General features: G+C 38.7%; 1 protein-coding gene across 2 annotated transcripts in view; it reads right to left on the bottom strand.

Moving 5' to 3' along the window:
* The window catches only part of si:dkey-12j5.1 (probable assembly chaperone of rpl4), a 417,417-nt gene that overhangs the window by 116,096 nt on the left and 285,880 nt on the right, over positions 1-15,441 (bottom strand). Inside the window, exon 10 of one of the 2 annotated variants that reach the window (XM_039737187.1) lies at positions 6,986-7,090. The exons of the other annotated variant lie outside the window; for it this stretch is intronic. Within the exon in view, the coding sequence (XP_039593121.1) occupies positions 6,986-7,090 (105 nt within the window). The remainder of the gene's footprint in view (positions 1-6,985; positions 7,091-15,441) is intronic. 2 annotated transcript variants of the gene reach the window in all.

Below are 15,441 nucleotides of genomic sequence, written 5' to 3'. Positions count from 1 at the left end.
AAGTCCCAGTTTATTTTTTACATATAATGGTGCACATTTCTGAAGAAATTTCAAAAAACTAATAATGCTCCATGTGCTTCAAGTTTCCTCCATAGATCTTGATTCAACAATTTACCTGTTTCAGTTTATGCCGACACAGACAATTTGCTCTGATAGAATAGACCTCATACAGACAGCTTGTGTAACAGCTTTTGAAAGAGACTATTGTAAAAATCCAACATTCAACATGCATAAAAAAGCAATAGATTCACATTCTGATATTCTGCTTGCCTGTCAAATTTAAAAGGACAAATAGGTTAATTTATACATACATCCAACTTTCTAATTGGATTAAACACTCTATAAAGACACTGGTGGGTAGTTCAGTTTTCTCTATGATTTCAAAAGCCTTTTTAACATACATATTTTCACTAAATCATAATATCAGGATATCCTTGTAAAGGTTAAAGGGTTAAATACAGTAGTACGGTCTTTCAAATCTATTCAGGCAATGTATAAATTAGGACATGTTACAGTAATGATAATATGGGGAACTTGACTGTTGACTGGTGATTAGACTAAAACATAGACCTGCGGTAATTGTAGCTTTAAAGTAGTTATCTGTTTGATGATGTGACCAGCCATAAAGTCTATGCAGGAAAAAAATATATGAATAGGATGAACCAGAAAAAAGGAACACAAAAGTAATATTAGGACAAGAAATTTTTTGTAAAAAAAGAATGACCGCAAGTTTGTAAAAAGCTCAGGGATAGGAATTATAATAAGCATTTAATACATGACATATTCTAAATTTTACACTTTCTTAGCTAATGATATTGATATCAATGATTTGTCTTGCTTTTTGTAAACAGCTCAGTATTGCACTGAGATGGGATTTGTGATTTTCTACTCATGGTGTGACTGCACAAGCATGATGTATTTATGACATGTGCACAGTTGCTCTTAAAAGAAACAGGTGAAAGCTACACTGGAAACATGGCCTTTCTTAAAAATGCGAACCTCCCTATGCATAAAATGATACAAAGAGAAAGCAGAATTGGCACAATATGACATTAAGGTGTCTGGTAATTGATCCAATACGTTAAATGCTATCAACAGTCAATTCTTAAAGTGGATAAATGAATGTACCTGCAGCAGCCTAAAAACAGTACACCTAGTGGCTTTTCTTTGGAGGTTAAGGGGCAGAGAGTTGGCTTTGAACTATTTCTAGGGGTGCCTTAAGCTCCAACAAGTCTATCCATGACACCCTACCTCTGTATGCCAACCCAACTTGATAATTTGCAATACAGGATGCCAACTGAGTGCTGCAGGCAGGAGCAGTAGGTCCAGAAATAACATGCAACTAAACTGAGTCTCCCCATCCCCAATGAAAAGCTTTTTAATATTAACAAAAAGAAATTCAGATATATGACAGTTTTTACTGTTTTAATGTGACAGTAAAAAACAGCTATACAGTGGGATGCAAAAGTTTGGGCAACCTTGTTAATAGTCATTATTTTCCTGTATAAATCGTTGGTTGTTACGATAAAAAATGTCAGTTAAATATATCATATAGGAGACACACACAGTGATATTTGAGAAGTGAAATGAAGTTTATTGGATTTACAGAAAGTGTGCAATAATTGTTCACTGTATATCCCACTGTATATAGGCTTGTCATGAGAAAGAAATAATACAAAACATAAACATATTAAAAGAGAAAAGCATGAAAATGCTTGCTCCAAAAATGTGAGTTTCTCATTCGACCTAACTTCAAAGCATTGTCTAAAATGACTAAAGTGTAACACCAACATTAGTCAAGAAATTTGTTTGACTGACTGCTAGTAAACTAGAAGCTACTAGAAGCTGTAGACATCAGAGGTATCCTACAAAACTGCACCTCAAGTTGGTTAACACTAGAATTACCAGAGCCTACGAGAAAACATGTAAATCTGGCCCACCTTAAATCCGTTCTCACCTCTCCGTCAGCGTCTTTTGTCCTGTAAATGTGTCGATAAGCAGCAAGCAGCCTGCTATCCCATCCCCCTGCCCCAGTTCAATTTGCAAAGAAGTTTGTCAGTGCTCAGTGTTTATCTTTGAGTGAAGTGCTGGAGCTTTATAGGCTAAAAAAGTATGTCGTCATTTGGAATGCATACATTTCATGTGTGTTCAGTTTCATCAACAATCTATGTAAAAACGTTGTTAACACAGAAAGGTTTTTCATGTTTTAATAATAATTGACAAAATGTAGACACGAAATGTATAATGTGTGAAGCCTGAAATACAAATATGAAATAAACACTTTCACAAAAGGCACGAGTATAACAAAACAAGTGCACTTTTAGGGCCGGTTTATACTTCACGCTCAGAACGCGTATGCCCGCTGAGCAGGTCCTCAGAAATTTCACGCATCCTCTGAGGCTTATGCGAGTTGCAGTACCAGCAAAAAGTCAGGGGGCGCAGTGTGCTAAAAGTCCGAACATGACGTCAGAGTCTCTGTTTACTATCTACATGTGACAGAAAGACTCTATGCAGATCCTACGGGGATCGATGTACGTGCTTCGCTGTTTGATGAATGGTTCGATGTGGTGAAGCAAAATGCTGACATACAGATGCATTTATGGTGCTTTTATATTCAAGGGTCACACAATCCTGATCGTAATGACGCGATACATTTTAAAAGTCTCATGTACCATCTTTTGTGCCGTCTTTTTTTTTTTTGCAACTTCACAACAGCAACATAATGTATAGCGCTGTATTTCACCCACTGGGAAAAAAATAAAGGACACGGTGAAAACGTGTATTTTGTGATGAAAGTGGAAATTTCAGCTTTAATCTCGAAATGTCCACTTTAACATCGTAGTTTACTTTATCATTAAAGCAGACCATCGTTTTAAAAATAGCGTAACGATTGTTAATGTAATTGTTTTGTCATCCCAGTTTTTAATTGCTACAAACTTCTTCGACATGACAGCAGTGGCAAGCAGCAATAGATCATCACACAGAACTAATTAAATGTATGATATTCCAACTCTCTGCACATTTAGAATCCTTAGATTTATACTTGATATCACTTTCAAGATGAAATGCATTAAAGTGTGTATGTTACATTTTACATATAATTTCGTTTAAATAATAAATACTGTTAATAATTACACACATGGGGGAATAATTACACAAATGTGAGTGACACGGTGGCGGAGCGATAGCACTGCTGTCTCGCAGGGAGTTATGTTGCTGATATGCAGACTTGGGGATTTGTTGCCGCTAAAATGACCATTAGGCGTAGAATTTCGAAATGAAACCTGCCCAACTTTTGTAAGTAAGCTGTAAGGAATGAGCGCTAGTGTAATAATTACAGTATGTGTGTGCTTGTATTCACCTTGCGATGAGCTGAGGCCTCGTCCAGGGATTGTTTTTCACTCGTGCCCAATGCTTGCTGGAATGGACACATCCCTGGATTAACGATTTTAATCAATAACATCTTTTCTGAGATATTGCAGTAAGGTGTTATCGGAATTTAACAGGTGTTCTAGGCAATTCCCAACAAAGAGAAGCCAAACATGTTCTCACCATGATAATATCTCGAACTAGCACCTGGTGGATTCCTCCAGATTTACGCAAAGTACTAGCGCAAGTATAAACACTACAACGCTTGTGTAGCAAGAGCGTCCGCTGCAGCATGCGTTGCGTCGCGTGAAGTATAACTCCGGCCTTATTCAAGAATTTAACTGAAGAAAAAAGAAAGCAGGTTACGGTAGGCGGTTGATACGACAGGTTGCGTGGTGCAATGCTAAGACCTGCTGCCTTCCAATCAAGAGGTTGCGATTTTGATAACAGCTGCTTCCCAAATTTACCATTTTAAGTAGTGAGCTACTCTTATTGTTTATATCATACAATAAAAACATTCATTTGATTTTCATCTATCAATTTATAGTACTTGTCAATGTTTTTTTTTTCAGTTTTATTCTCTCACTCACGTTCAAGTTTCCCCCGACCTGATGCCGTTTTCAAATAAAGACATGGTATTAGAAACAAACTTGTTTTGTTACAACCCCTCTTTATTTGAAAACCGTGTCAGATCTTGTGTGCGAACAAGACTGGGAAAACTGTGGACGTGGATGTGAGTGTTGTGCGTGACTGAGAATGACTGTGGATGCAAATTTTTTTTATTCAGTTTTATTCTTGAGTGTTCCTGCTCATGCTGAATTATTATGCACCTTCTGATCCATGATGTCAAAGCCGCGCTGACAAAAAAAGAGAGACTTAGGTATATATGACATAATTCATTTTATGACCTGTATTGTACATTTTGGAAAATGTTGTTGCACTAATGCAACATTATATTCATTTGTATACCTTCATGCGTTTGTAGTCATGACGTGACCGCATTTGTTTTTTTTTTTTCCTTGATCTTTGTCAGTGTTCTCATGTTGCTGCATGTTGGTATTTCTTTTGAACTCCAGGAGATGCAGAGGACAGAATTGTTCAGAGAGGTCAGTTCCATGCTATATACAATCATCAGATTCAAAAGTTAACAGTTCCCACAGACACCCAAGGACCATTCTTCCTACATTTACGACATGTGTATAAGGTGTGAAGCCTGAAGTCTAAGAAGTGTCTGCATGAGATATTGGGACAGTAGAGCTATTAACTAAACAAACAAGCTTGATGAACAGAATGGTATCTACTCATTTGTACAATTTCTTTTGTTCTTATATTTGTACACATACCAAATTACTCTTTTTCTAGTCCCTTTTTAGAATCTAGCTACAGTATGTAAAGAAATACACCTATGTATGGAAATACACCTGCCTATTATGTTCAGGTATGAAGTTTTTTAAGTATGGCTGCTTGCTACAAAAATAGTTTGAAAGGCACTTATTCTTCTTTCTTAGTGTTTATAGCGCATTGGTGCAGGGTCCACTTTTCTGCACGTCAATCTCCACTTCTTTCAATCAAGGGCATCATTGGGAGTGATGTTAGTGAGTCGCATGTTTTCTTTAAGTCGATCAAGCCACAATTTTCTGGGTTGTCCACGGGACTGGCATCCGTCTAGGCTGAGGCAGAGGGCTGTCTTGGCCACTGACTGCTCACTGCTGCGCATGACATGGCCATACCAGCGCTTGCAGGTCTCCTGCATTTTCTCCGGTATTGGTGCCACACACCTGTTATTCTTCTCACATCTTCATTTGTGATGTGGTCGAGCCACAGAAGGCCAAGTACCCACCACATTTAGCACATCTCCATGACGTGCAAGGCTTGTTCATGCATGGTGGTGGCAGACTACCATTCTGATCCCTAGAGAGTGACTAGGCATATGACATTCTTGTAGACCTTGGCATTCAGGTGGACAGGTATATTGCGATTGCAGATGACTCCAGTGACCTGTCTCCACTTTAACCAGGCCTCATTGACACAAGTGCAGGCATCAGGCTGGGTCTCACCATCAACACAGATGTGGGAGCTGAGGTATTTGAACTGGTTTTAAAAGCACTGACATAGAGAAATATAATAATAATAATAATGTTGCTTAGTTTTATTGGCTTTTCTACATGTTGGTTGATTATAAGCAGTCTCACATTTACAAAACTCTTATGCATGATATTGATTTCCCAGCTAGTCCCTTTATGAGTGTTGGTGTGTACATAAGTGGGTCTTTCAATGGGTTAGTAACCTATTCAGGGCTGTTTCCTGCCTTGTGCCCAGAGCTGCTCTTGCAAGGCTCCTGTGACTTTGAATTGAAATGGATTGGAGACTTATAATTTGCAAAATGTGCTTGTGTTTATGTGTTCTTTCTGTTAAAAGGTATATTAGGTTTGGAAAGGTTGGAAGGTGTCAAAATGCTTTGGCTGTTATTGTCATGTGTCAAACACAAGAAAGCAGTGAGCCTCTTAAATGGCCTTGTACATAGGTATATAATGGGAATGGTCAAAGAGAGGGACAGATATTTAAATAGTTTCTGTTTTCCTCACTAGAATGGAGGAACACAGCCTAGAAGAGTCCTAGCATCACTCCTGCTCTGCTGCAGACTCATCCCCCTCCAGCTACGAAGAGTGAAATGTCCACATCATTTGGGACCGTCTTCATTCCACCAACAGACGCCAGTTCAAGCAGACATTCCGCTTAAAAGAGAAGACCAACTTCCAACACATGGCTATTGGTGATGTACTGCACAGCTTAAACACAAATTGTTGCTACTTTTTTCATTCAAAATTCTTTCACGTCTCTTGTCCTTCCATTTACACATAGTAAGGTATGACGTTATCACTATCCACAGTGTGGATAAAACATCTTCAAGCAAATCAGCTTGTAAAACTGTTAAGATTTCTTACATATTTTTGAATAATCTGAACATTATGATTGAATAGCTTTAAGGAGAATAATTAGATGATAAACGCTCAAGGTTTTCTAGGTTTTTATTGTTACATAGTAAGTTATACTTTTTGTAAAAAGCATAAGGCAGTTGGATGAAAAATGCTGATATCTTTGTGTGGCAGTTATAATGAAATTTCAGTTAATTGCATAATTTCAGTTCCAAGCAAATAAGATCAGACTTTATCAGCTTAGTATTTCTGGTATATAGATTTCTGCTTAGCAGTACATTTGCTGTTAGTTTATTTAATTAATATTCTCTCTATAACTATTCAAGTTGATTTAGCAGGATAAAAATCCCAGTTATAAGTACATATTTTGTGTGCTTGTAATGTTACAAAAAAAACAACTTAAACCTATTTTTTCACTTTGAAATAAAGACAGAAAGACAAAGCATTAGTCACCATGATACAGAAGCTGAGCACAGTACCTACAAAGAGACAAGATGGCTGATTCTCATTGCCAACAAATAACCACACACCAAAAGCAGAGGCCAAAGACTCAGCCCATGGTCATCTGCATCATTCAGGTTATACAGCAAAAAGCAGACTTGCCATCATTTAGAATTGATTTCAGAGGCAAGAATTACACATCTAAAAACAGTTCTACTCTTTGAAAAGAAACTACTTACTTTTTTAGCTTTAATTAAGTATTTGCAGGCAGAGTCCTTAAACGGTTCAGTCTCATCAGTCTTCTCGATCTGAAGGTAGCAAACCCAACCTAACAAGTACCAAACCTGCAAAAGAATAATCACAGATCATGCACTGAGCAATCAGATGAAATCTGCTTGTGAAAGAGTAAATTAGAAACTCCCAAAAGCCATATTTGTATTCACTTTCATAGAATTAAGTGAAATAACCAAATGTTAAATAATATTAGCATTTAAAGGGAACATTAAATATAAGTAATGGTAAAAGTATACAGGGTGGTTATAAAATTCTGATGCATTTACTCTAAATTATTGCTATTTTGATACAGAACTAGAATTATCTTTTACAAGACACAGCCTAAGTTATCTTAGGAAAAGTTATCTTTTTACAAACATTTACTTAAATTAACCCTTAATTTTTATGAGATTTTAACTAAACAAATCTTTTAAAAGTTGTATATAGTATTTTATACATATATTGTCTTACTTCATGGAAGGACCCATTATATTGTACTAAGAAGTACTTGCACATATGTAAGAGCGGAAGTAGGTTTCATCACAGTTCAGGTCAAAATACACAGTCTTAAAACACTCGAAAATTCTGGTTAAACTCACTCCCACTTAATGGAATCCTATTTATTTTCTCAGGACGTTTCCATATATATATATATACACATATACACTGTGGCGGACGGCTGGGACCCTTGCCTAGCTGGGATGCCTAGAGAGTAGAAGGACTGGGATAGAAGCAATATCTCCCCAAGGACACAAGAGGGCAGCCATCCTTGGTTGGTGTTGGTTCCGCGGAAGCTGAGCTTGTTGGCTCAACCCTGTGGGGGCCGTTGGCCACTGACAGGGGGTACCTGGACCATCTCAGAACCCTGGACTTCAGCACTTCTGCCACACCAGAAAGTGCTACCGGAAGAGAATCCAGATGCACATGGAATGCTTCCAGGTGCGACATAAAAGGGGCCGCCTCACTCCATTCAGAGAGCTGGAGTTGGGAGGTGGTGGACAGAGTTTGCAAGTGGAAGAGTGAAGGCGGCAGGAGTAGAGAGGAAAAGAGACATAGAGTAAAAGAACTGAGCTTTGATTGGTGATTTGTGCATTGTGTTGTTGGTGCTTTGGACTTGAGAGTTCAGCGTGTCTGTCTGTGTCCAGGCTGATCTTGAATATATCTCTCTATTATAAAAAAAAAATCCTGGAGAAAAACACTAGGGAGACGAGACATGATCTTCACGTGAAAATCACAGAAGACACACAAGACAAAAGGGATAGGCCACGGAGGGTCTCGCAGGGACCTTAAACATGAGACTTTGTACCAAGAGATTGACCCAGGACCGTCTTCCGAGGACACAGAACATGAGATTCTTGCAACACACGCCCTACTTACAACCAATATCAAATAAGACCACAGGCAGCAATACACTCAGTCGTGTAAAGACTTTGTACACACACAGATCCTGGGCTCTCGGTACATATAAAGCGTATAAGGACAATACGTTATAGATAAAACGTCGAAGACTAAGCGTAGAAGAAAGAGCAGCGCGAAGAAAAGAGACTCAAAAGCATTGGAGAGAAACAAAATTAAAAAAAGAAAAAGAATAATCTAAATTCAGAATTCATAAAATAAGGTAATCAGCCCGGAAGAAGTGGAATTGAAAGAAAAGCACGCCCAATCGGGATCAGAATTAAAAGACAAAGAGTAAAAGACAAAGTAGAACTTCATTAAGACGTTCAAAAATGTTGGTGCGATACACATGCAGAGCAGGTAAGAGATTATGAAAGCAGTGGAGTTAGATAGATAGATATTTTATTAATTCGAAAGGCTCAAAAAAAAAGTTGGCGCGATACAAGTAGAAAACAAAGTAAAATGTCATAAAGAGGTTAAAAAACAAGGGGGCCAAACATATGCAGAGCAGGTTAGAGATAATGAAAACTGGAATTCAAAAGACTCAAAAAAAAAACATAGGTACGAAACACATGCAGAGCAAGATACAGAATATGAAAGCAGAAAAAAACGACAGTGTCAAAACACAGAAAGTAAACATCGTGTTAGTGCAAAAAAAGAGAAACTATTACTCAGAGAAATAACGAAAAGGCGAATAGAGATTGAATATATGGACATAGGTGATATTTCAGAAGTATGTAAATATTGTAAGGTTTTGCATTTATTGGTTACTTTGCAAAAAAATTATTAACTGCTGATGCTGTAGATCATTTTGTCTGTGCTGAAATTCCAAACAGAGAAACCTATCCTGAATTATGGTACAAAGTCAAATAAACACATTTCTCACTGACCTCATTTAAAAGATTCAGCATATTAGGACTCAAAAGATTCCAAATATTGTTTTTACAGAAGTTCTGATATAAAAGTGAAACTAATAAAATAGTAACAATTCAAAGAAAAAAAAATCTTAAAAGTGTGTATCCGGAAAACCAAAAACAGGGGTTGGCGAGCGAAGCCCCCTAGTATATACTGATTGTAAACTAATTTTACCTATGATTTTCATTGTAACTCTGCTTCAGTTGTTAATTTGGGTTTGGGTTTTAAGATGTGTTTCTTTTTCTTATGCATAATGTTTTTTTTTGTATACCAAGTTCTTTTTTCCTTTATTATAAATAATATGCATAGAGTGGAACTACAGTGGTCTGAAAAACTATTTGCCCCCTTCCTGATTTCTTATTCTTTTGCATGTTTGTCACACAAAATGTTTCTGATCATCAAACACATTTAACCATTAGTCAAATATAACACAAGTAAACGCAAAATGCAGTTTTTAAATGATGGTTTTTATTATTTAGGGAGAAAAAAAATTCAAACCTACATGGCCCTGTGTGAATAAGTAATTGCCCCCTTGTTAAAAAATAACCTAACTGTGGTGTATCACACCTGAGTTCAATTTCCGTAGCCACCCCCAGGCCTGATTACTGCCACACCTGTTTCAATCAAGAAATCACTTAAATAGAAGCTGCCTGACACAGAGAAGTAGACCAAAAGCACCTCAAAAGCTAGACATCATGCCAAGATCCAAAGAAATTCAGGAACAAATGAGAACAGAAGTAATTGAGATCTATCAGTCTGGTAAAGGTTATAAAGCCATTTCTAAAGCTTTGGGACTCCAGCGAACCACAGTGAGAGCCATTATCCACAAATGGCAAAAACATGGAACAGTGGTGAACCTTCCCAGGAGTGGCCGGCCGACCAAAATTACCCCAAGACGCAGAGGCGACTCATCCGAGAAGTCACAAAAGACCCCAGGACAACGTCTAAAGAACTGCAGGCCTCACTTGCCTCAATTAAGGTCAGTGTTCACGATTCCACCATAAGAAAGAGACTGGGCAAAAGCGGCCTGCATGGCAGATTTCCAAGGCGCAAACCACTGTTAAGCAAAAGAACATTAGGGCTCGTCTCAATTTTGCTAAGAAACATCTCAATGATTGCCAAGACTTTTGGGAAAATACCTTGTGGACTGATGAGACAAAAGTTGAACTTTTGGAAGGCAAATGTCCGTTACATCTGGCGTAAAAGGAACACAGCATTTCAGAAAAAGAACATCATACCAACAGTAAAATATGGTGGTGGTAGTGTGATGGTCTGGGGTTGTTTTGCTGCTTCAGGACCTGGAAGGCTTGCTGTGATAGATGGAACCATGAATTCTACTGTCTACCAAAAAATCCTGAAGGAGAATGTCCGGCCATCTGTTTGTCAACTCAAGCTGAAGCGATCTTGGGTGCTGCAACAGGACAATGACCCAAAACACACCAGCAAATCCACCTCTGAATGGCTGAAGAAAAACAAAATGAAGACTTTGGAGTGGCCTAGTCAAAGTCCTGACCTGAATCCAATTGAGATGCTATGGCATGACCTTAAAAAGGCGCTTCATGCTAGAAAACCCTCAAATAAAGCTGAATTACAACAATTCTGCAAAGATGAGTGGGCCAAAATTCCTCCAGAGCTCTGTAAAAGACTCATTGCAAGTTATCATAAGCGCTTGATTACAGTTATTGCTGCTAAGGGTGGCCCAACCAGTTATTAGGTTCAGAGGGCAATTACTTTTTCACACAGGGCCATGTAGGTTTGGATTTTTTTTCCTAAATAATAAAACCATCATTTAAAAACTGCATTTTGTGTTTAATTGTGTTATATTTGACTAATGGTTAAATGCGTTTGATGATCAGAAACATTTTGTGTGACAAACATGCAAAAGAATAAGAAATCAGGAAGGGGGCAAATAGTTTTTCACACCACTGTATATACTTTGATAAATTAGTTTTTATTCATTGACTGATTTATATTTCAGAATACAGAATTTTGGTTAGGTTTCTGCTTAGTCTATTTTGTGGTATTACTCCTAGTAAGCAGGTTGGAGGGTTACGTCAGGAAGGGCAACCGGTGTAAAATTTTGCCAAATCAATATGCGGACATCAATACAAATTTCGATAACGGATCGGTCAAGCCCCGGGTTAACAACGACCGCCACCAGTACTGCTAGCCAACAGGGTGCTGGCAGAAATTGGGCTACTGTTGGCTGAAGAAGAAGAAGGAGAAGAAGAAGGGGGAGACGTGTCCAGAGGCAGGAGGAGAGGAGGAAAGTAAAGAGAGTGGAACTGAGGATACGAACTTTGAATGTTGGCTGTATGACTGGTAAGGGGAGAGAGTTAATTGATATGATGGAGAGAAAGAAGGCTGATATATTGTGTGTGCAAGAGACTAAATGGAAGAAGAGTAAGGCCAGGTGGATTGGAGGGGGACTCAAATTGTTCTATCATGGTATGGATGGGAGGAGAAATGGGGTAGGAGTTATTCTGAAGGAACAGAATGTCAAAAGTGTTTTGGAGGTGAAAAGAGTGTCGGTCAGAGTAATGATTATGAAGCTGGAAATTGAAGGTGTGATGATGAATGTTGTTAGTGCAAATGCCCCGCAAGTTGGGTGTGCGATGGATGAGAAAGAAGATTTTTGGAGTGAGTTGGATGAAGAGATGAACAGGGTACCGAAGGGACAGAAAGTGTTGATTGGAATGAATTCAGTGGGCATATTGGGTCAAGGGAACAGTGGAGACGAGGAGGTGATGGGTAGGTATGCTGTCAAGGACAGGAAAGAAGAAGGTCAGAGGATAGTGGATTTTGCCAAAAGGATGGACATGGCTGTGGTGAATATGTATTTTAAGAAGAGGAAGGAACATAGGGTTACGTACAAGAGTTGAGGAAGATGCACACAGGTAGATTACATCCTATGCAGAAGAGTTGATCTGAAGGAGATTGAAGACTGCAAAGTGGTGGCAGGGGAAAGTGTAGTTAAGCAGTATAGGATGGTGGTCTGTAGGATAACGTTGGAGATCAAGAAGAGGAAGAGAGTGAGGGCAGAGCCAAGGATCAAATGGTGGAAGTTGAAAAAGGAAGACTGCAAGGTTAAGGTTAGGGAGGAGGTGAGACAGGCACTGGGTGGCAGTGAAGTGTTACCAGACAGCTGGGAAACTACAGCAGATGTAGTAAGGGTGACAGCAAGAAGGGTGCGTGGCATGACATCTGGAAAGAGGAAGGAGGAAAAGGAAACCTGGTGGTGGAATGAGGAAATACAGGAGAGTATACAGAGGAAGAGGATGGCAAAGAAGAAGTGGGATAGTCAGAGAAATGCACAAAGTAGACAAGAGTACAAGGAAATAAGGCGCAAGGTGAAGAGAGAGGTGGCGAAGGCTAAAGAAAAGGCGTATGATGAGTTGTATGAGAGGTTGGACAATAAGGAGGGCGAAAAGGACCTGTACCGATTGGCTAGACAGAGGGACCAAGCTGCTAAAGATGTGCAGCAGGTTAGGGTGATAAAGGATAAAGATGGAAACGTACTCACAAGCGAGGAGAGTGTGTTGAGCAGATGGAAAGAGTTCTTTGAGAGGCTAATGAATAAAGAGAACGAGAGAGAGAAGAGGCTGAATGATGTGGAGATAGTGAATCAGGAAGTGCAATGGATTAGCAAGGAGGAAATAAGGACAGCTAAACTGCAAAAAACTGCATTTTTTTCCCATTTTTCGATGCAAAACTGCTCAAAGTCAGTCAGGCTGCAAGGAGATCACAAGTGAATAGCTTTTTTCCAAGTCCAGCCAAAAATATTCAGTTGGATTGAGGTCTGGACTGTGATTTGGCCACTCCTGGACATTAACATTGTTGTTTTCAAGCAATTACTGAGCAGCTTTCAGTTTATGCTTGAGGTTGCTGCCTTGCTAGAAAACAAGTCTCCTCCCAAGGTACAGGTTTCTTGTGGATTGTGTCAGAGAAACATCCCCATAGCATGATGCTGCCACCACAAAGATTCATGCAGCAGAGATGATATGTTTTTGATAATGTGCAGAGTTTGCCTTATAGTACAGGGGGTGTTTACCCTGTGGTCTGAATGGGAATCCCAATGCCCCGTGCAGTGATGGGGACACTGCATTGTAAAAGTGCTGCCCTCCTTCGGATGAGATGTAAAATCGTCCAGATTCTATGTGGTCATAAAAGATCCCTGGGCTACCTTCATAAAGAGCAGGGTGTATCGCCATGTCCAGGCTAAATTGTCCTAGCCATTCTGGCCCCCTAATCATTCCTCGTCTCTAATTGTCTCTCTCTCTCACCACTTAACCACCTAAAAGCTCATGTGAGGAGAGCATACTGGGGCAGAAATGCTTGCCATCATACCATTCAGGTGGATCATGCTGCACAATAGTGGTGGCTGATGTGACTCCCCACTGACTATGAATAACACTTAGAGTAGTGAGAACAGTGCTATATAAATGTAAAAAAGAATTATTATTATTTATTATGCCAAACATAGCATTTAGTTTGTTGGCCAAAAAACTAAATTGTAGTATCATCAGACCAGAAAACAGAAGATGAGCTCAATAGCAGCAGTACAGAGGGACAAAGAACAGGGTGGTGATAATGCAGCAGATGCCAAATTCGAAGACAAAGTTTTCAGCTTAATGATCAATTTCTATCTTCATTCTCCTCGAGTAGCACACAGTTTAGACCACAACTGAAAAAAAAATGAGTGATGGTTTTTACAAGTGACCAAAGTGAGATTGGGCTCACTTCTTGTGAAAATTCAGAAGGATGTTGGAGTGGAGCAGCTATACTTGGCAATATAGAAGCAATGCATGCAAGTGTAATGGGCATAGACCACTGATAGTAGACCCTCTGCATACAATGAAATAATTTCTTAAAAGATAACAGCATTGCACCAAAATAACTGACCTAGATATGTTACATCTCAAATTTATACCAGCCTTTTATCCTTTCTATTTTCTATCATAAATATTTCTTTTTTTTTTTACTGGTTTCAGGCATGTACTGGTATTTACTGAAAGTGAAAGGAATCTAATGGAATAACTTTGCTGGTACCTTTCTGAATTTTGGACAACTTAGGTTTCTCACAGTTTTAAAAGAATATTTAGTGATCCTGGACACACCCTGTTGTTAACGAAGGAAGTTTTGTTCAATTGTCTTTTTTATAGGGTAGTAAAAACAATTATGCCTAGAATAAGACTATGCATGTACTGTATCTACTGAATTGCAAGTTAATTAAATGCTTATTTGATTTGTATTCTGCATTTTTATGATAACATCTAACCTTTCATTAACCTTTTTATTTGCCTGAACATGAAGGAGAATATTGCATTAAAAAATGCCTACACTCCTTTCCAAACTATAAGTAAAGCAATAATTAGTTCTTTAAAATCTTTTATTTCAGCATACAGCTTAAGCAGATTTTGTACAAAATTTGGGCTTTATTTTTTCATCAATCGCACTTTTAACTCCACTGACCTGTCAAGGAGATATGTATATTCACTACAGCATCTTTAATTTTCAACAAATCTGTCAAAATGTACAAAGCTATAAACATTACAGTACAGTACAGTATTAATCAAACTTAAATTGCAACATACTGTATACATATATACACTCACCTAAAGGATTATTAGGAACACCTGTTCAATTTCTCATTAATGCAATTATCTAATCAACCAATCACATGGCAGTTGCTTCAATGCATTTAGGGGTGTGGTCCTGGTCAAGACAATCTCCTGAACTCCAAACTGAATGTCAGAATGGGAAAGAAAGGTGATTTAAGCAATTTTGAGCGTGGCATGGTTGTTGGTGCCAGACGGGCCGGTCTGAGTATATCACAATCTGCTCAGTTACTGGGATTTTCACGCACAATCATTTCTAGGGTTTACAAAGAATGGTGTGAAAAGAGAAAAACATCCAGTATGCGGCAGTCCTGTGGGCGAAAATGCCTTGTTGATAATAGAGGTCAGAGGAGAATGGGCCGCCTGATTCAAGCTGATCGAAGAGCAACTTTGACTGAAATAACCACTCGTTACAACCGAGGTATGCAGCAAAGCATTTTTGAAGCCACAACACGCACAACCTTGAGGCGGAAGGGCTACAACAGCAGAAGACC

Source organism: Polypterus senegalus, chromosome 15, assembly GCF_016835505.1.
Source record: "Polypterus senegalus isolate Bchr_013 chromosome 15, ASM1683550v1, whole genome shotgun sequence".
NCBI classification, from domain to species: domain Eukaryota; kingdom Metazoa; phylum Chordata; class Cladistia; order Polypteriformes; family Polypteridae; genus Polypterus; species Polypterus senegalus.
The sequence above is the reverse complement of the archived record's forward strand: the minus strand, read 5'-3'. Positions and strand labels throughout refer to the sequence as shown.